General features: G+C 42.7%; 1 protein-coding gene across 7 annotated transcripts; it reads right to left on the bottom strand.

The window, feature by feature from the left end:
* Window positions 1–1,067: 1,067 nt before the first annotated feature.
* On the bottom strand, window positions 1,068–27,507 carry ALG6 (ALG6 alpha-1,3-glucosyltransferase). Of its 7 annotated transcripts, XM_085232133.1 has the most exons (16): window positions 27,410–27,427; window positions 25,899–25,955; window positions 25,505–25,616; window positions 22,141–22,225; window positions 13,334–13,423; window positions 12,379–12,467; window positions 10,322–10,404; window positions 9,577–9,641; window positions 7,097–7,282; window positions 6,453–6,588; window positions 4,385–4,470; window positions 3,727–3,811; window positions 2,554–2,624; window positions 2,139–2,207; window positions 1,798–1,996; window positions 1,068–1,528 (listed from the first exon to the last, which is right to left on the bottom strand). In XM_085232133.1, the coding sequence occupies exons 3-16, from the start codon at window positions 25,584–25,586 to the stop codon at window positions 1,331–1,333; spliced, it is 1,524 nt and encodes a 507-aa protein (XP_085088259.1). In that variant the 5' UTR covers window positions 25,587–25,616; window positions 25,899–25,955; window positions 27,410–27,427; the 3' UTR covers window positions 1,068–1,330. The 7 variants fall into 7 exon arrangements, with proteins under 7 accessions (XP_085088259.1, XP_085088256.1, XP_085088257.1 ...); XM_085232130.1 differs by lacking the exon at window positions 25,899–25,955 and having other exon boundaries at window positions 27,410–27,507; XM_085232131.1 differs by lacking the exons at window positions 25,899–25,955; window positions 27,410–27,427 and adding an exon at window positions 27,197–27,354.

The raw sequence follows: 27,507 nt of genomic DNA, 5'->3' as shown, positions 1-27,507 counted from the left end.
AAATAAAGCTGGAAAAACTGAAGAAATAGTCAGCTTGGAGACACTTCATTGACAGTGTTCATAACTCACACAGTTGGAAGCACACGGAACAGCTGATTCACACACAGAACTGATGCTGCAGAGAAGGAGCCCCAGAATGTGCTAATGTCAGTGACAGCTTGGTATGTGCAGAGAGCAGGGAAGTCAGGCAGGCTGTGCAGTGCTAAAGCAACACTTACCGAGAGGTGTGGCTACAAAACTTATGCTAACTAGAAGAACATTCATTTCTGCTAAAAGGTAACAGCTCTGTTAATGCTTGTGGGCTTGGGGTTGTTTTGTTTGTTTTAAAGATGAGGTCATGCAGAAGCTTTGTTAGCTGTGATGAGAGCAAAAGAACAATGATTTAGACAGCATCTCCACCTCTGCTCTCCCCTTTTCTCTGCCACAAGATTACAGAGAACCAACTTAAATACTTTTCTGGGAGAAGAAAAAGCATGGAAGCCACTAGCTTGCTAACTGCTCCAGTTCTAAGGAGGAACCAACCAGTAAATAGCGTGTCAGTATGGAAACACAGCTGAAAGCAGGGCCTATGGAAATGGCAGTCAGTGTTATCTTAAGGGATGTCTGAAATAATCACTGACTCTTTGCTAGTAGTTGAAAGGAATGTTCCTTTAGTACAGATAAACTTTCCTGCCAGACGGCTCAAATCTTAAATATTAAGAGTTACCACCACCACACTTGTTTTCTTTTGTTTTAAATACCTGCTGTCAGATGAATTAAGAAAAAGTCATGAAGAATCAGCCGTTCTGCTCAGATCACAGCAGCAGGAGCACCCCACGCTGATGCACAGCTTCAAGCAGCAGCCTGGATGATCTGCAGCACACTGCATGGGAGAACTATCTGCACTGACTGCACAAGCCAGTTGTGTTATAAAGCAATCCAGCAGGACAACTTGCAGTTACCAGTCAGCAATTACCACTCATCCACACTACTTCGACTTACTTGTGCTTTCTATGCTGGGAAACACGTCAACTTAACGCCAACAGAACAGTTTGTTGTTTTGCTAATACAGCCAGGATATTTTAACATTCATTCAAAATTTGGTCCTTTATTAGGCAACAACAAGTATTACAATTCTGAAGAAAACACATCAACTTTCACTTCCAAGTATTCCTTAAAATACACCTTTAGAACAGTCTTTGATCACTTCATAGCTAAATGTATAACATGTTTCCCAATTTTCATTAGCTTACAGGAATTGTATGACATCATAAACAAGTTCACCTGCAACGTCAGACACTGCTCACTAAAACCAATGTCCTTTCATAGCTGAGACCACAATCTTCACATGTTAACTGACTTTCTTCTGATTCCTACTATTTTTCGAGTCCCAGAGTATGATTACATTGAAATACACCAAAAAGAATAAAAAATGCAAGCAAGAAATACTGGACACTGACACGGGGAATAAATCCGGGAACCTCTGTGGAGGATGCATGGCAGCACTCATCACAGACAGGATGCCCATCAGGGTTACAGACAGAAGGAACTGTAAGACACAATGATGTGTTAGCTAGTATTGATTTAACACCTCACATGAATAAGCTGTTACTTCCATTACTTGGGTGCTCTGTATTCTTCAGTCTACTCACAGATGACATCACAGGAAAAAAATAACTTAGCATACCTCTACCCCGACACAACACGGCGTTCCCTGCAGGACACTTCATTCAGTTATGGACATAATGTGGCTTCATGCAAATATTTCAGTACCACAAAGAGCTTTAAGCGAGGGCTGTAGGAATTCAAGTTACTCACCAGATTCTTGACAATCTTGGGAAAGGGCTTAAACCAAGAGACGTAGCCCCGCAGGGACAGGGAGAATGGCTTCAGCTGCAGGTCCTTTGCTGAGGTCTTCTCAAATATTGCAAAGGAAGCCACACAGGCTGACAGGAACGCCAGCGTTGTCACAGCATAGGCCAACAGCAGGCCGTCTTTCAGAAGAAGAGGCAACATACTGTTAGAAGACAATGAGCACAGAAGTGAGTGCACACTGAGGCATCTTACAAAAAGTGTAAAGAGAGAGCAGAAAAGAATACACTAATACTTAATGGATCAGGGAAGGACACTTTTAAAACGACGTGAAGTGTCTGACTCACCTGAAAGTTGATACAAGTAGAAACCACGTGGCCATAAAAGGGATTTCATTTATGATTAAGCAGACAGGTCTGGAAAAAACAAAACAAAAAAAACAGCCACAAACACAGATGTGCTGAGGAAGGCCCAGGGGCATGCAGCACATAAAGCACCACATCCACTGCCTGGGTGCCCTGCTTCCCTGCTCCTCCAAGCTTCTCACAGAACGTTCAGCCCAGCACAAACACCTGCAGTGAGACTCAGGTACAGAGCTTGTAGCAGGAAAGACCAGCACAGTTGTATTGATATATTTTCATTTACAAGTTACTCAGAACAGCAAGTGCGTATTTAACATCAGCTATAAGTGAGAAAGCAGCATGCAGTAAGTACTAAGATGAGGAAGACCAGAATAAATATACAGAATAATAATTTACTTACACTGACACTAGGAGAATAGATTTTTCATGTACTTGAAAGGAGAACAGGAAAAATGACAACGCACAACTAACCTGAGAAAAGGAAATCAGACATACATTAATGTATGTGACTGCAGCACAAAGCACTGCTTTAGGTTCTCTGCTGCCATAGGCTTTGTATGAATGTATGAGCTAAATGAGCTGATTTTTCTAATTAACTGCTACATTTACTCCAGTGCAATTTGCAAGTACATAGAGCTGCTTCTGGAACCACCTATACCTACAGAAAACCCAGCCCAAAGCACTGTTACAAGGCTTACCCAGGATTATTCAGAAAACACTTCATGCAAAGAAGCCCCATTCACTGAGACCTACTGACAACTCTCCCCAACACGTGAACACATTGCTACACATCCTTGCTGCCAGATCTCAGTCACAGCAGGAACAGCTCGGCTTGTGACCATCACTCGTGCACAGCATCATCAACAGCCAGGACCCCAAACTGTTTTCAATTTTTTTTTTATTTTTATTTTTTAGCCAAATAGAAACACGCTGGAAGATACACAGCAATTCTCAGGAAGGCTAAATGCTGGCTTTAGGCAATGCTGCAATAAACCTCAAACAGCACTTCTGTAAAATTAAAAATGGAAAACTACCTTATTACTTGAGCATCAGCTCCATAACATTTTGATTTCAAGGCAATATGATTTTGTACTTAAGTGACAGTAACATAAATGCTGATAAATTCAAAGATATGAGTAGACTGAAATGTAAACATTTGGGAAAATAGCCTAATTTTCTTTTCAAGCTACTGATGAGCTTACAATGTTCACTCTGAGTCTTTTCATAGCATTTTGCAGCCAATGCATTAAAAAAAAATAATGAAAAAGCAAGCATAAGAAAGGAAAAATTTCAATTCCATAAGAATCTCTGTTGTGTAGGTGTTCTTCAGAGGTAAATAATAAAAATACAACTCTGCGCTTCTCAAAAACTGAAGCTAAAATTTTAAGTCTGGATGTAAAAGACCAGTCAGACCCTCCTGGCCATCTCTGACACAATATGCTTTTAAAACAATCTTTTCAGCAGAACACAGCACTGAATGGCACACAGTGCTGCACGTGTGGCAGCTCTAAGTAGAATGGGCAGCAGCCAGGAGCACACAGACAACAAGGAGCAATTGAAAGCATGCACTTACCAGTGCTAATTTAAATCCTCGCAGGGATGGCTGGACAGTCAGCTTGATACAAGTAGGAAGCAGGCTCAAGAATGTTACAGCAAAACTAAGGGATTTTGCAAGAAAATTGGTTTGAGTATATGAGAATTACTTCAGTTGTATCACAACCACTTCTGAAATCTCTGTGCACCTCAGGAATTTAACAGTAATTTTCAGAAGTTAAAAAAGAAAAATCACTCAGGGAAACAATTACAGACGGAGGGCACTAAGTGGTCCTCACTGGTAGGAGTGTTTTTGAAAAAGGAATAGTTTCCATTAGGATTTCAGCTGCTGTAAATCTAAACTCAAACTGTTCACTTCTCTGAAAAAGAGCTTCAACTTTGGAGAGCATTAAAAGTTGTAATTATTGTTTGAAGAGGAAAGCACGCAGATTTTAATTCAGTCTTAGCCAACCAAGTAGCTAAAGATCACTATATAAAAAAGCAGGAAGTTCTGTAGTTGTAAGTTTTCCTAACAGTACTTGGGGAAACATTTATCACTTAGAAGAAAAACACAAAGAAAATATTTTTTCAAGATTTTAAACACCATTTATTATAACTAATTGAAAAAAAAAAAATCACTGATTTTGCAAAAAACACTGCAGATGAAATGCACCTTAAGCACTTCAGCTATGTATTACCTGAGCTTGAGTTGTGTCTGAGGTGATATTACATTCTTTATCTTTATAAGGACACTTAGGCTGCACCAAATGTTGGCTACTTTATCCTGGGGAAGAGAAGCAAACAAACAAGCAGGCAATTAGTCATCAACTGCACCACTAAAGCTTCTGTCAGAGACAAAAAGAGGGTTTGGGGAAAGGGGGACATTTTGTTTTTAAACCATTAACACTACCAAAATACACTTGTGAATATAATCTGAGGAGTAACTTAAATGATTCTCATTCTCACTCAAATACAGAAAGTTTCCTACGACTGAAGTCACAAGATCACACATTTCATAAGGCTCAGAAACCACCTGTCCCTAGAAAAACTCTGATTAAACAATGGCTCTATGAAACCTTTCCCAAATGTGAAGAGATTCTGTACACTGTCACATTTCATTACATACCTGAATGTATTTAGCTGTGCTTACTGCTTGCTAGCAATGACAGAGTTAACCACTAATAAATCAAGAAGTCTAAAGACATTAGCAGTTGTGCTAGGATCACTTTCAAAATTAAATTTGTAACTACAGCTATCATGCTCATGAAACTCATCCCTAAACAGCTGCTTGAAACACAGCTGTGTAGACATAACAGCAAGAGAGCTACTAGCACCAACAACTGAGCCACCTTCCTCGTACGCTCACCAGCAATACAGAGTATGTGCTTCAAATCTGCTGAGGATTACAAGTGAACAGAGGGTCTGGCAGCACCAGCACACACACGGGACGCCTACTTAATAGCCAATCTGATTTTACAACCATCAGCATTTGTTACTGCTTCTGTAAATGGGAACCAATTCAAAGAACCTGTTACATGCACCCCAGTATAAATTTACTGCACATTGCTTACGTGGACAATTTCCCATTTTATCTAGATTAGCATCCAGCAGGTCAGTCCCCTCATCAACTCACAAAATATCTGGGCTAATATTAGACTAAAATCCTGAAGCTTTTTCAGACTCACTGGTTATTGTCACTTAGAAACATTATTTTTAAAAACTTTGAACTGCATAAAAACAAATAGTTTTGGTCACCACACTTCTAATAAATTTCAGATAATTCCCAAGGAATAGGGCCGTTGTTTTTCAGGGGATTGAGGAGGTCTTTTGTGCACTTTTTATTAAACAGCAACACAAAACCACAGAATATACTCTGAGAACGCTGTCACCTAAATAAAATACTGCCTGCAGTACAGTAGCATTAGCTTCTCAAGAAAAAAAAAAAAAGACAGTTGTGCTATTATTTGTATCTAAAGAAGATTAAAAGAAAATTCAAGATGAGCCCAACGTGTGTTTGCTTAAATCCCTGCAACATCAAAAGAAACAAAATTCAGAGCTTCATTTCCTGGGTTCAACTTGAAGTTGAGAACTCGCTTTTGCAAACGTGACAAAGTTTTGTGCCATGTTAAGCAAAGCACCAACAACGCCCTGTTACTTTGGGAAGGAGCATCATTTTTGTACCAGTGATACTCCTGTAAACAAGTCTTTGCTTTACTGGATGAAGGCTGCAGCACTCAGCACTGCACAGTATGCAAGTGTAAACAGCCTGGGGAAAGGAAAAGAACAGATCCACAACTTCTGGGGAAAAAATTGAGGAAGCTTGCACTAAAAGTACAAGTCAGGTTAAAAAGGAACATCTACACTGCACTCAAAATAGTTCCTTTTTTTTTTTTCTTAAACCCTGTCAAAAAAAGCTGAGCAGAATCAAAGAGACTGAATCTGCTAACATTTAAGGTTATATCTTCTGACACTGTCAATTACTATGGAATCTATCTCAGTGGAAAAATGTATGGATTGAAGTATGAGTTTGATGATGGGATAAGTGTTGTCTACTCGTATAATATCCTGGAAGATGCCAGCTGAGCTGGGGTTAAATACTGGATTAAATAACTGGCAAGAAATGACTGCTGAAGAAGCCATCTCAAATTACGAGTTCTGTGGTGTGTCTCCCACATGAAATCCCGAAAGGTCACGATGAAGGTTTCTCAAGGGATCTAAGAATACAGAACATTTGCAGCAGGGTGGGGGAGAAGAAAACATGCATGCCTCAAACAAGCCTCGGTCAATGGGAAAGAGTCTTCTGAGTACTTGCATGATTTGTTCCACATCAGTACAGAATGGGAGCCAGCAGACAGCAAAGGAAACCACCACTGCCCCTGCTAATTTAATTAACAAGAGTAACCTGCAATAAAGAGAAAAGTTTACATCAGAGACGATAAAGACAGCTACTCTTAACAAAAGTCAGTTCTTTCTTTATAAGTTTGTTTTTTTTTTTTTTTATAAAAGAGAACTGAAGGTAACCAGCCTGAACAAGAAGAGGCACCAGTACCACAGGAAAAGCTCATCATCCCCAGATTAGCAAGAACAACTCCATGAGAAGCGGAGAGCTACTGCTGTCCATCTAATCTGGTTGTCCATCGGGTTGCCCATCATAGCCCACATTTAATCTAGCAGACAGAAGGCAGAGTCCTGAGGAGAGACAGCTGAAGAGATTTTGCTATCTTTACGTGGAAATACTTCACGTAGATTTCAACAAGAAACGCTTGTTTTGCGGGAGAGGAATACATTAGGACAAGGTGTCTTCCACTAGAAATTAATTCAGCAATGAGAACATAAAGACAATCACATTCTCAGTGCCAGGCTGCCTGAGTATATTCTTAAGCAAAATCAAATGCTTTAAAGCCACTTACCCCTTTCCTTTCAGTCCCTTCTTGAAACATTTTCCAAGTAAATAGCAAAAAAAAGGCAGAGAATGGTAGAGTTCCATCTGCTTATAATTTAAGGCCAAGCAAAATGCTACCGACCCCAGAAGGTCCCAGTCATAAGACAAGCAAAGTACACCCCACAAGGCAAATCCAAGGCTCACTGAGTTGTATATGTTTTTTTTTATGTTAAGGACAAGATGCACATCTCAGTACTGGAAATTATGAGTGTCCTGAGGGACATGTGGAAAATTACATGCAAAGTAAGTTGCCCCTAGTTTTAGAAACCACATTGTCAGTTGTGGCTATTTTCATCAGAGAAATACTTCTATTTAAAGCCTTTAAAAAAAAACAAAAAACTTCTAAGACTGAACACGAAAATTACATGGGCAAAAATGAGAACAAATCTTGCATTTATGTTAATTATACAAGTATCGTATTGTCAGTCAACCAAACTTTGAGCTGAACTAGTAACAAAATGCAGTAAGATGCATCAGAATAAACTTTTCTTCTATGGTATTTCCATAATTAAAGCTTTCACGAGCCTCTCCTCTCACAAACATACTTAAAGAATATTCAAGTGTTGGTATGTAAATTGTGTATTCGTTACCTCCAGGACTGCTGTGCGTGTGTGAGAGATAATATTACGTGCACAATGCACCCTCATCCACCAGGAGGTCCTTTCGTGGCTAAAACTGTACAAACCATGAATAAGTTACTAAAAGCAGTTACATCCCTTGGATTTTGTAAACAGGTTCTCAAACTCAGCTGAAGACTGAAAGTTAGTTACAATTAAAGGACAACAGAAGACAAAGCTTTGTCTCCTACCCTTACCTTCACACCATGGCAGAAACTATCAGATACGCTTGTATTCCCTATTTTGTTTTCTCCTTCTCAATATAAGCAGCTATAAAAACACATTCAGATAATCTAACTTGTTTTCAACCCACTCAAATTTCCCATCCAAAATCACCACAAATATTTGAGATCTCATCAATTTCACACTGACAAATTGTTAAACCAACAGCTGTGATCTTTAAGGGATGTGCAGCAGCAGTTAAGGTTAAGTAAACCTATTGACTTCTTGGGAGCTGGTGACAAATAGTAAAGTTACTCACAGTCATTGGGCTGGAAGAGACCACAGGAGACCATGCAGTACATCACTCTGCTCTACCTATGCCATTACTGACATCACACTTGCTGAATCTCTTCTTAAGGAACTTTGTGCTGCAGATTCCACAGCTTCTACTGACAACCTATTCCAGCACGTCATTGTGATTGAAGTTCAAAATATTTATTTATGTATTTGAAAATCAAATATTCCCTAGGTTAGCTTAGGGACATTACTGCTTATTCCATGCACCATAAGAGACATGCACACACACACAAAAAACCTGCCAAGCAGATTGTCTTCCTTTTTGTGCATCTCTCACACATAAGAAACCAAACCCTGGGTCTTCTACTGTTTTACCAGCTCCTCTCACCTAAGATGAGCTGCATTCATCCTATTCCTGGCTGTACATGATGTCTCTTTAAAGACGATCTACATCTTCAGGTCAGGTCAAAAACAGAATTTCAGAATTCCTGAACATTAACTCAAATATCTAATAGTAATATGACTTTTTTTTTTTCTTTCAAGAGCTTCTTTCTAAGATGCATTGCCACCCAAGCCCAAAATGTATTTTTCTTGGAAGAAAAATACAAATTAGTAAATTTATTTAGCAGACGTTCAGCAGATTTAGCAGATGCTGAGATTTCATGTCCCTTAAAATACTTCAGTGCCCACATTTATCACCTGCAGGACTGTGTTCCTCTGTGAGCTGCCGCTGTGCAGCACAGCCTGGAATAGCCAGCTAACAACATTTACTTGCTGATGGGCAAAGCAGGCATAAGAACAGAAACATTAAAAAGACCCACCTGTGGGGGTGTCTACCACCAACACTGACTAATTAGCTCCACTAATTACTTCCAGTGACACAGCTCAGATGCCTAACTCCTAAATGGCTAAGCATTATGCAAAGTGAATCCAGTCCTGAGTAACTGCAAGGACAAGATGGAATGGTACATTTTAGAGAAACAGACATTTTACACTACTGTGCTTGACATGCTCTTCTGCTATCAAAAAGATCTCAGGCGATTCCTTTTCCGAACAAATCACAGGAGCACAAGCCATTCTTCTTTGCAGTCATACTACCATTGACATTTTCAGCAATAAAGTGACTGACAGAAATACAAGCTTGAGGCACAGAAAGAACATTATTTGTGTTTGGATTGATTTGTCCCAATAGCAACTCTTCATCTCCAATATACTCCAGACGTATGGTTTGCTCTACCAGTTCTGCTCTGTGGTAGGCAGAGGCCCCTCAGATGAAGTCATCTGCCTCCCTCCCAGCAAAAGACAATTACTGAAAGAACAGCATTACTTCATAAATGGAAACTCCTTTCACTTCACTGCAAAAAAAGGATACTGGAAGTGTCCGTGGTCAACAAGAATGAGGCCTGGATAAAGAAGTATACAGAGAGCACTGGAAACCTGAACAGAAGGATCAAAAAAATAAATAAAGAAAATAAGCTTAAGAATTAGACATAAAAAACTTATACTACAACTCCAATAGATAAATTTGCCCCTCTATAGTGCATCCTAGATGCATCCTAGGAATCTTTCTCTCCAATTAATCTTCTGTCAGCAATATTTTGAGGAAGAAAAATGGATACGGAATTACCATAAACAAGAAAACACTGAATGAAGCCCAGCCTGCTCTTTGCCAACCAGCTCAGAAATCCACCACTCCCATCTTAAGCCTCAAAACCACTCCAAAAACGAGAAGACTTTTTATTCCACAAGAATACTGGTTCTGCCACAAGGAAGGTGCAAGGCACAGCAGTTCACACGTCACAGCTCAAATCTTGTTTTTACCAATCAAGCAATGCATTCAGAGAGAAATACAATTCAGTACTTCATGGCTACTAAACTTCAGTGCATCTTGTTATTGCTATTGAAGACTTTAAAATAATTGCTGTAAAATAAATTAATGACTTTTTTCTTCACTGAAAAGTTGCTAATATGAGCTATACAGACTGTCACTGGTTTTATGTGAATTGACAGCAGTGCTCTATACATTAATTAACTCTCACCCTGTTCAATTTCTATCATTTTGACAGCATGGCTTTTATTGTTTTTGTCTTTTAATTACACAAACATCAAATACTTGCCTTCTTCTTAGTAGATGTTTCCTTTAAGGAACAGCAATATAAAATAACTGCAGGAATATAAATCAGCAAATCAGCAACAAACACTGAAAAATAAAGATGAAGTTCACATTAGAATCCTGCCCCACAACTCATCTTAATACAATTTACATTGCCTATTTTCATCTGGGTTGTGAATATTTTACTGCTTAGTTTTAACTTTCTGATGTTCCACATCTTGTTTGTATCCTGTGTAAAAACTCAGATAATTACAGAGTGCTGGAGTCAGACCTGTTGACTATCTTTGAATGTGGGCCTTGCAGCTGTATCTTAGTGTGAAAACTCCACATTAGTCACTCGAGTCAACTGAAGCTCAAGAGGCAGGCATTATAGTTTCAGCTGAATATGCTTTTCCATTGTCTTCCATTGTATTGCAGTATGTTGTTGTTTTAAGGATAGCTCAAATTTGGCAGTCACACTGCATCTAACACTGTCCAAATATTTTACAAAAGACGGTGGAAAAATATAGGCAAGTAAACATTAAAATACTCAAGAGTTCTTCATTAGAATAAACAGAGTCATTACACTTTAAAGGACAAAACAAAATTGGTCTGGATAATGTTCCTAACACTAACATTTCTGATGCCCAAAGGCTGCTGCTTCCATGTGTTCAGCTGTCCTGACTTCTGGCACAGCCTCAGTCAATAACGGGGCACACTCCAGTTCCTCACATGCCAAAATGAGAGAAGGCATTCTTAATTCTCAAAAGAAATCAACTACAACTAGATCCAATGAAGCTTTTTTTTTTTTTGTCAGAATATATTATAGTTCAAAGCCATAAATGTATGTAACAAGCTTTAGATTATAAAAAATTCCAACTTATTTTTGTGTTAGCTACTATGGATGTGACCAAACAGACTAAATTAGTTCCTTGGTTTTCATAATCTGCCTACAGCAAGTAGTTGTAAGAGGGGCAGTGAGACAAGAGCCAGCAGGTTCATCTGCCTAGGATTACGTCAAAACCAGCAGCTGAATTCTTCTTGACTGTTGCCTTAAGAGCTTAAGCTTACAATTATTTCTATAAGCAGATTTCAGAAAATACGCTATTATTCCAAGAGGAAAAACATACTTTGCTTTTTTCACCACAGGCTTTAGAAGAAAACGTTTATAAGGCTATCAGTTATTCAGTATAATAATAATTCTGTAGATTTAAGCCACAATTAAACAAATATACCCAAGGCATTAGCAAAGCAAATACACTGACACTTAATATAAAGGTGTAACATGAACAGCTGACACCAAATGTTCTGAATTATTTTAATGCATTATTTTAATGGCTGTTGTTTAAGAAGTGTTTAATCAGTACTCCTGGATCTATCAGTGGTTTATCAAGTGAGTTGATTCCAGAATTAATACAGACCATTTCAAGGATAATTAAGTTTTAGAGATTTTTTTGTTTCAATTCAATCGATTATTAGAGACCAGACTGAGAGGTTCATGAAGTACAGAAAAGCTATTGATGAACAGCAAGTTCTGCCACTGTAATCAGAAAGCATTTTCTGCAACAATATTGGTACATGAACCAAAGGACAGGTTTAAAATGCTAGAAAACAGCAACAAGGTAATTTGGCATCTGTTGTTGCTCTGACAACAAAAGTTCACTGGATGCACTGTTTGTTGTCCTTTTGAAAGAGCCAATTAATTCAGTTATTTACATTCTTTCTCTACCCTTATCCTTGTCAGAGCAGTTTGAAAGAATCAAATGGTCAGAAAAGTGACCGCATGGAAGTGACATTCAGAATAGAAGTACTAAAATACACTTCTGCTTTTTATTAACACAAATTTATTTCCAGGAAGTAGCAACCATTAAAAAAAAAAAAGTGACATCTTTAAAATCTCAAATATCTCCCACTGCCAGGTAAGGTATAAAAGCTCACAATAAAGATCTTTCAGCAAAGCCACCCAAGTCAAAGAACTGAGCAACTGCTGAAAACAGATGTATGAAATTAAGCATGCTAAATTAATAAGCCAGACCAAACTGTGTGATCATCCTACAAGCAAAGGAAATATCATTTTCCTACCTGTTGTACGCATAAATAACTTATGTGACTGACTCTCATAGCCCCGAGATGTGTGGAGAGCAATCCAATCAGGATTTATTAACTTTGCACTGTAAAACAAAGTACAGACACATCAAAATGGAGACAGTTCTCATTTCCCTTTACACTCCTTTCTGTAATAAAGATGACATGCACAGGAGCATATTCCAAGTATTAAGATGAATGAGAAGAAATATTTCAAAAAGCAATAGTGATCAATGAAAGGTTTTTGTCACCACTGGATCTGCTTATGCTATAGAATTCAGCTATTAAAAAGAAAGGGAATGCACTATTTATTAGGACAAGCTAACTACCTTCAGTCTAGTTCCACTGACTTTTAAAAAAACAATTGTAAATACCTTTCATGCTTAAGTATTAAATATAAACCATTTACAGTTCACATAGATGCCCCACATAACTGTGCTTGTGCACTTTAACCTACATTCTTATTCCATAAGTCTCATTCCAATGGCAGTAAAGCTCTTGTGGAAAAAGTATTCCAACAACAGAATTCTATTTACATGATATCCAGTCATCAAATGTCACTCGGACTCTCAATACAAGAGAGGTTTCCCATGCAACGCACTCAAATCCTACAATTTTTTTTTCTCTACATCACTGATCCAACAACAGCTTACAGGGAAAGACTAAAATTCAAGTCATATCAAAATCTGATAAAAGTTCAGGGCCTGGCAAAATAACAAAACCCTTTGGCTCCTCTTAAAATAATTAAGAGACAAAAATAGAGTATTGGCTTCAAGCAACAGGGATCCCCATTTTATTTATTTCCCTGGCTTTAAAGTAGCAAACAATACTTTCCATCTCATCAGTCTGATAGCTCTCAGCTCCTGTTCTCACTCCTCGGGGAGGAGGGAAAAAAGGGAAATTGGTGTTCTGCATTCAGCACTGTAATGAATACTTGAAATAATGAACTTACACATAAGCACACAGAAAGCTGTGATAGGCAGTAAGAGGTGGATAATCAAGGCCCCAGTACAGCAAGTTGTTATCACTTGTATTGAAGTACCTAAAGAAAAAAATTCCATGTACATAAATATATACATGCACATATATAAAAAGAATCATAGAATCACTCAGGTGAAGAATCCACATTTCCAGCTTTGCTTTTGCTCAAGGAAAAGACTGAACATTACACCAATATTTTTTTTTTTTTTCAAATCAACATACTCAAAATTCACAGATGTTGTTAACTTCCTTTTAGCTGCTTTACTCTACACACAAAAAAATCTGGAGCAACAAAACAAAAGCAATTCAAAACGCACTCATATTTGCAAAACAGAAGACCTGAAAACCAACCAAACTACTGTTGGAGCTTCCTTACCTGAAGATGAAAAAAAAATCCTTTACATGAATTGCATTTGATAAAAATCCAGAGATTTAAGACGAAGCCTGCACAAAATCAGTATCTGCAGTTGTAGATATTTATGTTGAAGGTTTTGCAGATCCTCATCTCCATCTGCAAACACAACCTATACTTCTCATGTATGTTGATTATCCCAGAAGACAGCAGTCAATTTGCCAAAAAGGAAATACGATCTTTTGATCGCCGAGGTTGCTGCTTCGGAGCTGCCCCAGGCAGAGCTGAGGCGGCTGATCGCGGGGTGCATAGGGGACTCGCTCGGTTTTCCCTCATCCAGGGATTCCCGAGGCATCGGTGCAGCCCGGCACCTCTCGCGAGAGCGGCTCACGTGGCGGGGGCGTTGCCAGGGTAGCGGCGGGAGATTTAAACGGGCGCAAACCCGGAAGAGACCCTTTTGATCGCCGAGGTTGCTGCTTCGGAGCTGCCCCAGGCAGAGCTGAGGCGGCTGATCGCGGGGTGCATAGGGGACTCGCTCGGTTTTCCCTCATCCAGGGATTCCCGAGGCATCGGTGCAGCCCGGCACCTCTCGCGAGAGCGGCTCACGTGGCGGGGGCGTTGCCAGGGTAGCGGCGGGAGATTTAAACGGGCGCAAACCCGGAAGAGACCCTTTTGATCGCCGAGGTTGCTGCTTCGGAGCTGCCCCAGGCAGAGCTGAGGCGGCTGATCGCGGGGTGCATAGGGGACTCGCTCGGTTTTCCCTCATCCAGGGATTCCCGAGGCATCGGTGCAGCCCGGCACCTCTCGCGAGAGCGGCTCACGTGGCGGGGGCGTTGCCAGGGTAGCGGCGGGAGATTTAAACGGGCGCAAACCCGGAAGAGACCCTTTTGATCGCCGAGGTTGCTGCTTCGGAGCTGCCCCAGGCAGAGCTGAGGCGGCTGATCGCGGGGTGCATAGGGGACTCGCTCGGTTTTCCCTCATCCAGGGATTCCCGAGGCATCGGTGCAGCCCGGCACCTCTCGCGAGAGCGGCTCACGTGGCGGGGGCGTTGCCAGGGTAGCGGCGGGAGATTTAAACGGGCGCAAACCCGGAAGAGACCCTTTTGATCGCCGAGGTTGCTGCTTCGGAGCTGCCCCAGGCAGAGCTGAGGCGGCTGATCGCGGGGTGCATAGGGGACTCGCTCGGTTTTCCCTCATCCAGGGATTCCCGAGGCATCGGTGCAGCCCGGCACCTCTCGCGAGAGCGGCTCACGTGGCGGGGGCGTTGCCAGGGTAGCGGCGGGAGATTTAAACGGGCGCAAACCCGGAAGAGACCCTTTTGATCGCCGAGGTTGCTGCTTCGGAGCTGCCCCAGGCAGAGCTGAGGCGGCTGATCGCGGGGTGCATAGGGGACTCGCTCGGTTTTCCCTCATCCAGGGATTCCCGAGGCATCGGTGCAGCCCGGCACCTCTCGCGAGAGCGGCTCACGTGGCGGGGGCGTTGCCAGGGTAGCGGCTCTCCGTTCCCTGCTCCCTCCCCCTCCCTAATAAGGCGTTGAAGAGGGCAGTGGCACGCCACTGCCCACCCAGACGGGAAGGAGGAGTTTTTGTCTCTGTGAAGAGGGTGGTAATTGCGGTTGCACCCATCGACGACCTGTAAAAGAGCGTGGGCAGATCCAGCACTTTCAGTAACAGGGTGGAGCTATTAGTCACACTTGGTAACACTACTCTGATTGTGCTGGTGCTAGTGGGTCTTCTGGATTGCCATGGCTGCGTCCCGACGGAAGGCTACTGCCAGGAAACATGTGGAGACCCAGACAGAGGTCTCCTGCACACGTAAGAGGAGGGCTGTAGCCAAGAAGAGCGTGGCGACCCAGACTGAGATCCCAAAGCAGCATGCTAGCGTTCAGGTTGCTGGCTGCAATGAGTGCCAGAGTCTGGCCCTTGAAGTGCCAGGCGATGGAGGCAATGCCTGTGTAAGGTGCGACCAGATAAATGACCTTCTCAGTCTGGTGGCCTGCCTGAGGGAAGAGGTGGAGAGGCTGAGGGCCATCAAGGACTGTGAGAAGGAAATTGACTGGTGGTGCCAGGCCCTATCGGCCCCGAGGTCCCAGCATGCGACTGTGGCTCCCTATGGGGCATGTGGCCTCCAGTCGCCTTGCAAACAAGTGACGGAGAGGAATCGACAGACAGACTGTGCTCCGGATATAGTGAGCCCCCAGTCTGCCCCTTACCCTCACAATACTTATGTAGAACTAGGGGGTGTGGGACTGGGACAAAACTCTCTCCCAAAAGGGCAAGGTGATATCCACTGCTCAGTGGCGGAGCCTCTGCCCTTTTGTTGCCGAGCAGAGCAAAGCTGTTTGAGAGAGAAGGATGGGTGGAAACAGATACCTACTCGGCGTTGTGGGCGTCCCCCCCCCAGATCATGCTCGGTTCCCCAGGTGCCTCTGCGGAATAGATTTGAGGCCCTGGAACCCGAGGGAGAGGTGTGTGCAGGTGTGGAAGGAGGCCCACCTGTGAGGGTGCCTCGGGGGAAGCGGTCAACCCCGCGCCTCAAGACTTCCTACACCCGAAAGGATAGAAGGGTGGTTGTCATAGGCGACTCCCTGCTGCAAGGAACTGAAGGCCCTATATGCCGGCCCGACCCTACCCGCAGAGAGGTGTGCTGCCTCCCTGGGGCTCGAGTCAAAGACGTTGCTAGGAGAATTCCCAGACTGATCTGCCCTTCTGACTACTATCCACTATTGATAGTACAGGCTGGCAGTGAAGAAGTTGGTAAGAAAAGCCTGAAGGCTATCAAAGATGACTTCAGGCGACTGGGGCGGGTAGTTGAAGGAACAGGTGTGCAGGTAGTTATTACATCTGTACCTTCAGTGGCAGGAAACAATAGTGGGTTGAGCCTAAAAACCCATCTCTTGAACAAATGGCTTAGGAGTTGGTGCAAACGCAGGAGTTTTGGTTTTTTTGATCATGGGGCAATTTACTCGGCACCTGGCATGATGGCTGCAGATGGATGCAGCCTGTCTTCACGGGGAAAGAGGGTTCTAGCTGAGGAACTGGCGGGACTTATTGACAGGTGTTTAAACTAGGTATGAAGGGGGAAGGGGACAAAATGACGACCGCTGGGACTGAGGGGGCAGTTCGAGGCTCCAAACAGGACTTGATGGGTGGAGACAGTGGAGTTCAAAGGCTTGGAGAGAGGTGGAGGGATGCTGCTTCTCTTAAGTGCCTGTATACTAATGCGCGTAGCATGGGGAATAAACAGGAAGAGCTGGAGTTCTGCGTGCGGTCGCAAGGTCATGATCTCATCGCGATCACGGAGACGTGGTGGGACAGCTCGCATGACTGGAATGTTGTCATGGAGGGCTATGTGCTTTTTAGGAAAGATCGGCTGGCTAGGCGGGGTGGTGGAGTTGCTCTTTATGTGAGAGAGCAGCTAGAATGTATTGAACTTCACTTGGGGGAGAGTGATGTAGCAGTGGAGAGCTTATGGGTGAGAATCAAGGGGCAGGCTGGTAAGGGTGACACTGTTGTGGGGGTGTACTACAGGCCCCCTGATCAGGATGAGGAGGCTGATGAGGCCTTCCGAAAGCAACTGGATGTAGCGTCACGTTCCCAGGCACTGGTGCTTATGGGGGACTTCAATTATCCAGATATTTGCTGGATGACCAACATAGCCAGGCACGCACGGTCCAGACGGTTCTTGCAGTGTGTTGAAGACAACTTTCTGATGCAGGTGGTGGAGGAACCGACGCGGGGAGGGGTGTTACTGGACCTTATTTTCACCAACAGGGATGGACTTGTTAAGGAAGTAAAGGTAGGGGGCAGTTTGGGTTGTAGTGATCATGAGATGGTGGAGTTCAAGATCCTGAGCGGAAGAAGCAAAGCAATAAGTAGGATTGCTACCCTGGACTTTAGGAGAGCCAACTTCGATCTCTTCCGGGACCTACTTGGAGCTATCCCGTGGGCTCGGGTGTTAGAAGGTAAGGGGGCCTCTGAGAGCTGGTCAGCATTTAAACAGCTCTTCTTCCAAGCTCAGGATCGGTGCGTCCCTGTGAACAAGAAATCGGGAAAAGGTGGCAGGAGACCTTTGTGGATGAGCAAGGAGCTCATGCGCAAGCTCAAAGGAAAGAAGAAGGTCCATGAAATGTGGAAAAAGGGTCTGATCACTTGGGAAGAATATAGGAATGTAGTCAGGGCCTGCAGGGATGCGACGAGGAAGGCTAAAGCCCGTCTGGAATTGAATCTGGCTAAAGTGATAAAGGATAATAAAAAAGGCTTCTTCAAGTATGTTAATAGCAAAAGGAAAACTAGGGAGAATGTGGGCCCCTTACTAAGTGAGGGGGGGGTCCTCGTAACGGGGGATGCTGAGAAGGCAGAGATACTGAATGCCTTCTTTACTTCTGTCTTCAGTGAAAAGGCTCCCCTGCAGGAATCCCACACCCTGGAGGTTAGGGAGAGGGTCTGGGGAATGGGAGACTTCCCTTTAGTCAGGAAAGAGGATGTGCGTGAGCGCCTAGGCAGTACTAAGGTCCACAAGTCCATGGGACCTGATGGGGTGCATCCACGTGTGCTGAGGGAGCTGGCGGAGGTCATTGCCGAACCGCTCTCCATCATTTTTGAGAGGTCTTGGACAACAGGGGAGGTCCCTGAAGACTGGAGGATAGCCAATGTCACTCCGGTCTTCAAAAAGGGCAAGAAGGAAGATCCGGGTAATTATAGGCCTGTCAGCCTCACCTCCGTCCCTGGAAAGGTGATGGAACAGCTTGTGCTGGATACCATCTCCAGACAACTGGGAGAAAAGGAGGTTATCAGGAGTAGTCAGCATGGGTTCACCAAGGGGAGGTCGTGCTCGACCAACTTGGTGGCCTTCTATGATGCTGTCACATGCTGGGTGGATGGGGGAAGAGCGGTAGATGTAATCTACCTTGATTTTAGAAAGGCGTTTGATACTGTCTCCCACGACATCCTTATAACAAAGCTGAGGAAGTGTGGGATAGACGAGTGGACAGTGAGGTGGGTTGAGAACTGGCTGACTGGCAGAGCGCAGAGGGTCGTCGTTGGTGGTGCAGAGTCTGGCTGGAGACCTGTAACCAGTGGTGTCCCCCAGGGGTCTGTGCTGGGTCCGGTCTTGTTCAACATCTTCATCAATGACCTTGATGAGGGGATAGTGGCCACCCTCAGCAAGTTTGCTGATGATACGAAGTTGGGAGGATTGGCTGACACGCCTGAAGGCTGTGCTGCCATTCAGCGAGACCTGGACAGGCTGGAGAGCTGGGCAGTAAGAAACCGGATGAGGTTCAACACAAGCAAGTGTAGGGTCTTACACCTAGGGAGGAAGAATTGCATGCACCAATACAGGCTGGGGGATGAGCTGCTGGAGAGGAGCTCTGCAGAGAGGGACCTGGGCGTCCTGGTGGACGACAGATTGGCCATGAGCCAGCAGTGTGCCCTCGTGGCCAAAAAGGCCAATGGCATTCTGGGGTGCATTAAAAAGAGCGTGTCCAGCAGGTCGAGGGAGGTGATCCTCCCCCTCTACTCTGCCCTGGTAAGGCCTCATCTGGAGTACTGTGTCCAGTTCTGGGCTCCCCAGTACAAAAAAGACAGGGATCTCTTGGAAAGAGTCCAGCGGAGGGCCACAAAGATGGTGAAGGGCCTGGAGCATCTCCCCTATGAAGAAAGGCTAAGTAAACTGGGTCTGTTTAGCCTTGAGAAAAGAAGACTGAGAGGGGACCTGATCCAGGTTTATAAATATCTGAGGTGTGGCGGCCATAGTGGTGAGGCCAGTCTCTTTTCAGTGGTACGTGGAGACAGGACGAGGGGAAACGGACATAAGCTGCAGCATAGGAAGTTTCGCACGAATGTGCGTAAGAACTTCTTCACGGTGAGGGTGACGGAGCACTGGAACAGGCTGCCCAGGGAGGTTGTGGAGTCTCCTTCTCTGGAGATATTCAAGTCTCGCCTGGACGCCTACCTGTGCGACCTGGTGTAGGGAACCTGCTTTGGCAGGGGGGTTGGTCTCGATGATCTCTAGAGGTCCCTTCCAACCCCTACAATTCTGTGATTCTGTGATTCTGTGATTCTGTGAGGAGCAATGCAATTAAATGGAAATTTCAAAAGAATGGGAATTTACTAATTATTTTCCTTATAATGGTCTCAGATTCCCCCTTTTTCTTCCTGGACTTGGATGGCACATTTAATAAGCAACAACCATTTCTCAACAGTTAAAATTTACCTGCCACTCCTGCACAGTGTAACTTACAAAGCTGAGAACTGCTTCTGCTCAACATACCAACATTCTGAAAAAGCCTCACTGGAAGTTATGCTGCCGGAAAACAACTCAGCAGAAGTAAAAAAAGGCAATATCAAGCTCTATGATAGATAAACAAAGGCCAGCATAGATGTGGAAGAAAGCATGGCACACCAGATTTAGTGAGGCAATTCCATCAGTGTGAATATAGGAGCCAGGATGCAAGGAAAGTTTTAGAAAGCAAACCAACTTAACGGAGTAATGCCTCCTGAATAGCCAACAGGTCACGAATCTCAATCTGTTGTGTCAGCCACAACCACTTTACCTGTTCCTACCTCAGAGGAAAACTCAGGAGGAAGACATGAGAGACACAAAGAAAAAAGATTTTCCTGTTTGTAATTCTCTCATGCCAGCATTTCTATGGAAGGCTGACAGCAGCTAGAATTAAGTCACCTCCAAATGAGAAACAAAGGGCTTTATCCAAGAAAAATAGAAGTTACAAACATAAGGCATCAGATCCTTCATACTTTACAGCAAGAAAGACTTACTAGTCTATTCTAACTGCCAAGGGGCAAGCTCTTGCATTTTCCAGTTTCCCCTTCAAACCCAAAAAATTTTTGACATTTATTATTGTAAATGATGTTTCCTGAATTCCTTATGAGCTGTCTGAAATATCTTATGAACTCATGATAAGTCATATTTCTTCGAGCTGCATCTCTGCTTCTTATTTTATCATTCAACATTGCTCACACCGAAGCAGTTCTGACTCTTCACACAGATTTTAGAGTCTGCCACTTGGTGGAAAGCTTTCCAGTTAAGTGACATGCTGGTTTTGTGATTTTACCTTCTGTAAACTCATAGATCCAACAGAAACCCAGTCACTTAGCAAAAAAACAAACAAAAAACCCTTCACAGATTTAATTAGCAGTGTAAGACACTTTAATAAGAAAGGATTTATTTTTATTTTTATTTTTATTTTTTTACAAAGCTCTTAATACATAATGAGAAGATATAAAAATACAAAGCTACTTAAATTCTTACTCTGGCATTTAAGAAAAATGTTTTTTTGAATCATTGGAAACATGCATGGAATTTGCAGGTCTGTGCAATGGTAATAATGATAAATTCTGCAGGGAAAAAAAATCAGGAGATCTAAAAATCTGATAAGACTGCATTCTCATAAGAGAACTGCTCTATTTATTTAAATAAATGTACACAACGTGCTTGCTGAACAGACAGCTTTTCTAAATACTAAGCAAATAATACTAGAAGCGATTCAAATCTCAGCCTCAAATCTGAACATTTATTTTCCCAGTGTACCAGAGCACAGTGTCTCTTGATACATGCATTTCTGTAATACAGGAGGGGAAAGAAAGCTCAGCTTTCTTCTACAAAGCAATCCCTCACATGTCAGCTGAAATGTCCTTTCCAAACTCCCAAGACAAAGTACCACTTCACTGCAGATTCCCGTTTCCAAAGCAGCCCCAATCTGAAAAACTTCTGTCCTAAATAAAACAAAGACCCAATACAAAAAGACAGCAATGCCCAAGCAGCAGCCCATAGGCTAAACCCAGCCTGCAACCCAGCCTCATCTGAGCCCTGGGAACGCCCAGAAATAACGACTGCCATAACTCTGAACTTGGAGTACATGCAGTTCTGCCTGCAGAGCAGATCAAAGCTGCCAACTCTAGTATTACATCTCTCCATTATCCCAGCTCTGGCATAATGAGAGGTTTAGGCGTCCCAGAAAGAGGAAAATAAAATGATAATATAGGCTCTATATTGTGAATCCCAGAGTCACGTGCAAAGTTCCATATAGCAACAAGCTTTTAGGATTGTCCCTGAATATTTACAGAAATAGAGTTGAATTCATCTTCTATTCTGTAGTATTCAGTTCAAAACAAAGTTGGAGTTTCACAGCAGTGAGTATCACCAGTCAGAATATCCTCCAGAAAGCTAATATCTAGCAAGCCAAACTTCCATATTTTAGCTTGCTTATTTTGTGAAGAAAACGGTATTTCAATCTAAGAACCAGGTGATATTATGCCACTAGAAGAGTATTTTTAGAATAGTTCTGAGAACAGCAAAAGATACGGCCGACATGAGACATGAAGGTATATTTAATGAGGTGTAAAACAAAGCTTCACTCCATTTACCCCTTGGTAACCTGAACTGTAACATAACAGCACTACGTACCACTGCCTGATGGGTAAGTTGTAAGTAACTTCTTGCCAGTGTCTCTGAGCTTCATAGTCTCCATACATAGGTGGTTTTCCTGCACCTAAAAAAAAATAAATAAAAATGATTACAGTATTTATGAATTTATTCTGTTTATACATGTCTAGAGGAAAAGCAAACTGCATTTGCATATTCTTACAATACTAATTTTATTCTACATTCTCCTATTACATTTGAGAAGAAAAAGAGACCTTATCTGTTCCACAATCTAACAATTACCAAAAAAAGCTTCACGTTCTTTTGGCTTTCTGGATATATCTGTGATGAGCATTTATCAAGATATCCCAGTGTGAAGAACAGCTTTCTCATCTGACAAAAAAAATCATTACCAAGTACAGATGAGAAATGTGGCACTTTCTCTGCAATAAGAAAACATTCATAGCAAACATCTTACACCCATTTTGTACCAACTGCATTTCCTCAGGAAGCAACCATAGACAAGGCTTCAGTCATGCTGTGGTACCTCGCCATTGCTTTTGTAATTAACAACCAGCCTTATTTTTCAATTCACTTAGAAGCAGCACCTGCCAAACCCCCCCAGTTCCTCTCCCTTTCCTCTATTACTTTGTTTGTGATGCTACCAAGAAAATCACATATACTGTTCCTTACCTCATGATTCTTAGTAGTTAACACAAACCACTTATTAGATCAGCACAGAATTGGTTTAGAATATTTTTTTTTTTCCATATAAAACTTCTAAATAACTGTTCCATTTTGGTTCACAGGAATTCTCTCTCACATTTTTCAAATGAGTGATTGTTAGATAGCAATTTGCAAAACAAATTATGTTAAAGGATACTTTTCACACACACGTGCACATAAATCTCCCAGGAAATCAAGAGCTTTCTTCCCATGGAAAAAAGCTTTATCAGTGCAAACACTTCAGCTGCTCACTCAGCAACGATTTCTTAACATAAGCCTAACTCTGGTAACGGCAGAATGTTAAGCATCTTGTATCACAGTTTATTTACTTCTATTAACCTCTGCTTACTAAGAGGTACAGAAACTGGACTGATTGTACTTCCATTAAAATATCGACACTAAATAGATAAAATATAAGAATTTCTTTAAAACACAGGAGAACTACCTAGTTTTTCCCCCATGATCTAAGTCTGTGGGAGCCACACAAGCTCAGATATCTTCTGTTTATTTCTGAGTAGTAGAGAGAATAAATCTCCACTTAGTCCTGAATAGGAGACAGAACAGATTATTTCCACTATATGACACATGCAACTAGAAGTTTCCTGAATCAGTGAGCTCACCGACCAATAGGACTCTTATCAGTCTCTTTTCTGGAGCTAAAATCTACAACCTGTCACAGCATTTCTAAAATAGAAAAAAAATGCGTCACCCAGATTTTTGAGTCTACGTAGCACACATACACTGACAGTTTCCCTTCTCCAGGAAAAAAAGATATATATCAAGAAATTAATTCATTTCAGAATGAAGTGAAATGCTTTTAATTTACAGTGGTCTTAATCAGTTCTATTATTAACAGAAAGCAAATTGTTAGAGGTTCGAGGCTGCCTTTCAACATGAGTATCTAGCTTCTACTCATTTAGCATGAACTTTGTAATTGTAAGAAAATAAAAAAAAGTAATTATACAAGATCAGCTATTCTAAAGTCATCATAATTAGTAACAACTCAAACCCAGGCATCAGTTATCTGTTTTATTCTCATCGTGACCCTAATTCTAGCCAGAGATCCAAAACTATGCTAAATAGCAAGCAGCAACAGAATGGAAATGAAAGCGCAATCCAACAGTGCCCAGTAAATGAGGGCAGAATCAACCTCCCTCCATCTGGTCAGCCATGCGACGCGCGGGTTCCGAGTGTGCTGAATCAGCACTTCAACCAGAGCCTGCCTCAGAGAACAAGGACTGCTTCCAATCCTTTCTCAGTTACATTACACTCAGTGACAGAAAGCAAAAAGGGACAACGTCAGTTTAGACACCATCCTGTCCGATTTCTTTCTTGTCTCCGCTAATTCAAGGTTTATTTCATGTGAAGGAAATCAAAGCAGGGTAATGGGAGGGAGGAATTCTAGTATGCTTCTGTATTTGACAGCTCTAACATTCAGATTAATTTTTTTTCCCCCCAGACAACACTGAAAGTTAAACAAGCGCTTTGATAATTTGCTGGATTGGACTGGATTCAGATTTTCCTATTCCAAATGAAGTTATATGGTTGCTCTGTATGAAATAATGCGATTGCTCTGTATGAAATAAGTGTGTGCATACAGACACGTGAAAAACAGAAAAGAGTGTTTTTTTAATTCAGACATTATTTTAAGACTCTCAGAACCTGGATTGGTTTGCAATTCTTTTCAACTCAGAAGAATCCAGTTAGTAATGTAAATACGCACAGCACAACAGAAATTTACTGTCACTCAGCAACATAGAGATTGTCCCTCTGCACACAGATGGGCAGAAGAGAGCCTCTATCACAGATCTTTTCTGAGGGCATTTTCAAAAAGCAAATTAAAAACTACTATGTAACAAGTCACACATGCAATTTATCTTCAAGCAAATCCCTTCACGTAAGTAAAACTCAGGAGTTACCAGTTCAAAAATCACTTTGAATCTTACTGAACAGCTCAAGGGATAAAGTTCCCAATTGCCTTAACAGCAAACTAGAATTTGACTGAGCTTGTGATTCTTTTAGCTGATGGGGACTGAACGTAACGAGGCATTTAAAAATAAAAACCCACAGAGAGAGATCTTTGTGCACATGTATGCAGTGTTGGAATGCCGCTGAGAGGTTCGAAAAAACTTGCTAGCTCTTTGCAAGCATTAGGAGATGGGGAGGAGAAATACTCATCTATTAAAAGAATATAGCTCTGGTTCATGTTGTAAACAACCTTAAGTAAGTATAGCTACGGGACACAGTGCAATCACTCACTTCGCGTCACCTTTATACCATCTTCATTATCACCAGCACAGTTTTATCTAAATATAAGTTAAGGTTACATCTGTTCTAGAACTTAAAGGACAAGATTAAACAAATTTATGGCTGAACTGTAGTAATACACTGCAACTACAGGAATGACAAAGGCATAGGAGAGGACAGCCAGCCATTCCTTTGCTGCTCCCAAAGCATTAGTGACCCTCCCTGCACCCCCATGTTTATCATTGTGCTTATTCTTACCAAAGCAGCCAGGCTATTACATCAGCCTTAGGGAAATAGGTCCTAAGCCATAACAATACTTGAAGTAGCACACTGCTTCCTACTTATGATTTTGTATGCAAGTTTACTTTAATTTATCACAAGCTCCATAATTCACCTTTAAATGGTTGTTCTACAGACTGTGAACAAGAATTACCTGAATAAGAACCAAGCGATACAGTCCAGCGTACAGTAAGTGCCAGCAAAACAGTAATTGTCATTAAGCTCCACTTCTCCATAGCTTCTCTTTGCAACAAGCCAAAAGGTACCTGGAAAAAACAAACAAACAAACAAAACATAGCTACAGCACCATCTGGTTTTGTTTCTTAGCCATTTACTGGCACTACTGACAAGTTCTCCTAATTCTGAGCTAGAAGCTGGCCAGGGATCTGACAAACTGCATAAAAACAGCAAAAGGAGAGTAAAAGACTTCAAACTGCTTTGAAGAACTCAGCTATCAGATTAAATCTATTCTGTACATACATGTATGTAATTAAGCTTTACCTTAATAAGTTCTGCACAATTTGTTATACACACAAAGCATGTTTCACTTGTGACAACAGAAAGTTGTTGAGTATCTTCAATAGCCCATGAATTGGTATTTGTGCCTGAAAGAGGAAAGTGCCTTCAAAGAAAGGTATATACAATCTTAGATCAATAAAGTAGGGGAAAAGAGGACTAAATGTTGTTAACAAGCACACAGTTTAAAGCAGTGAATATATGGTATTCAATTAATGTCAATTTCTGGAGTAAAAACAGCATAGCTGTTTTTACGGAAAATGGAGGTCTAGTAGAAAATTCCCTGCTGACTTAAAGTTATTCCAAAATTATACAAACAGAAATGTTGATTCTGCCATGCGCATCAACCTTGGAAAATGGCGATGTTGCCCTATAAAAAAAAAAAAAAGGCATAAATGGAAAATGCAAAATTTGCCTCAGAAGAGTCAAAACTAAAGTTCAGCCTCTCAGAAAGAAAAAAGAATTAAAAAAGAAGAAGCTGTTCCAGAGTTGACAGTGAAAATAGCAGTACATCTATTGGGTGCCCTTCAGCTGTACCAGCAGACCATCCCCTCATGTCAGTGAGGCACTGCGGAGCAGAGGACAGCTGGGCACAGCTGCCAGGGCCCCTCCTTGCAAAAGAGGCAGCAGCCAGCTTAAATGAGTGCAATATAGTTGACAATGCCAGAAAAAAGCACTACCAGGCTGTCTCACTAACAGAAAAGCAACATCACAAGACGTGCCCTGATAAAACTAAATTCATACCTATCACTTGTGGAAAGCTGGGACCCCCCAGCACCGAGGGGAAATAAAGTTCTTTGAACAATATAGATCTGTGACAGCAGCAGGTCCCCATCTATAGGCTGAAAAGTGAACGCTGATCTTTGTGCACATCCTTTGCTACACCTTGCTGGAACAGCACAGCCATGCTGATCTGAACACAAAATGCTGCAACCTTGTGAGCGTTTCACCATCAGCCAGCTCTGACGGTCCTTATAATATCCTTCTCTGCCTCCTTTTTTCCTTCAGTAATTACCCCATAAGAAGCCAACACTGTGCTTTAATCGGGTGGCAAAGCAGGGATCTTTAACCGCTGCTACCCCACAGAGCCCAGCGCTCAGGGAGGTTCCAGGAGGCGGCCTCAGCTCCAGCCTTGCCCTCTGCCTCTGGAGCAGCGCCTGAGGGCGCCTGGAGACAAAACAGCGCCTTTAGGCACAAAAAATCCCCGTCATCAGGGCAAGGAGCCGGCGGCCCTTCAGGGAGATGCCGCCGCACGGCTCAGCAGCGCCCTTCGTCCCTCAGGAACCTGCACCAAGCTGAGAATTCCTCTCCTTTCAGCGACACCGCTTACCCAAAGGCCAACCGGGTTCCCTCCTCCCTATCAGGCGTTTAGCTCTGACATATTCATTCCTCGCACCCGCCCCACATCGCCACACTCCTGCTCAGCAGACACGCGGGCACGGATCGCAGCGCTGACCCTGCCCTGCCCTGCCCTTCCCGCCGCCCGTCCCGTCCCGCCGAGCCCTGAGGCGAGCGGCGCGCGCCTCCCCGCTTCCCGCCTTACTGGACACAACAGCCGCGCGCGCGCTTCCGCGTTCGAAAACGCTTCCGGCCTCCGCCAGGCCCTAAGGCGGCGCGGGGCGGCGCAGTGCGCACGCGCGT

Source organism: Meleagris gallopavo, chromosome 10, assembly GCF_905368555.1.
Source record: "Meleagris gallopavo chromosome 10, MGAL_WU_HG_1.1, whole genome shotgun sequence".
NCBI classification, from domain to species: Eukaryota; Metazoa; Chordata; class Aves; order Galliformes; family Phasianidae; genus Meleagris; species Meleagris gallopavo.
Note: the sequence above shows the minus strand (reverse complement) of the source record. Positions and strands in the feature narration are given on the sequence as shown.

Bases quoted from the DNA above. Each gene is read 5' to 3' on its own strand.
- ALG6 (XM_085232130.1), bottom strand. From the start codon at position 25,586: ATGGAGAAGTGGAGCTTAATGACAATTACTGTTTTGCTGGCACTTACT. The intron at 9,642-10,321 runs GCAAGTATTTGA...CCTTCTGTTCAG, and splicing joins AAACATCTACTAAGAAGAAG to GTTTCCAGTGCTCTCTGTAT. The intron at 1,997-2,138 runs GTGAGTCAGACA...GTCTTCTAACAG, and splicing joins CTACTTGTATCAACTTTCAG to TATGTTGCCTCTTCTTCTGA.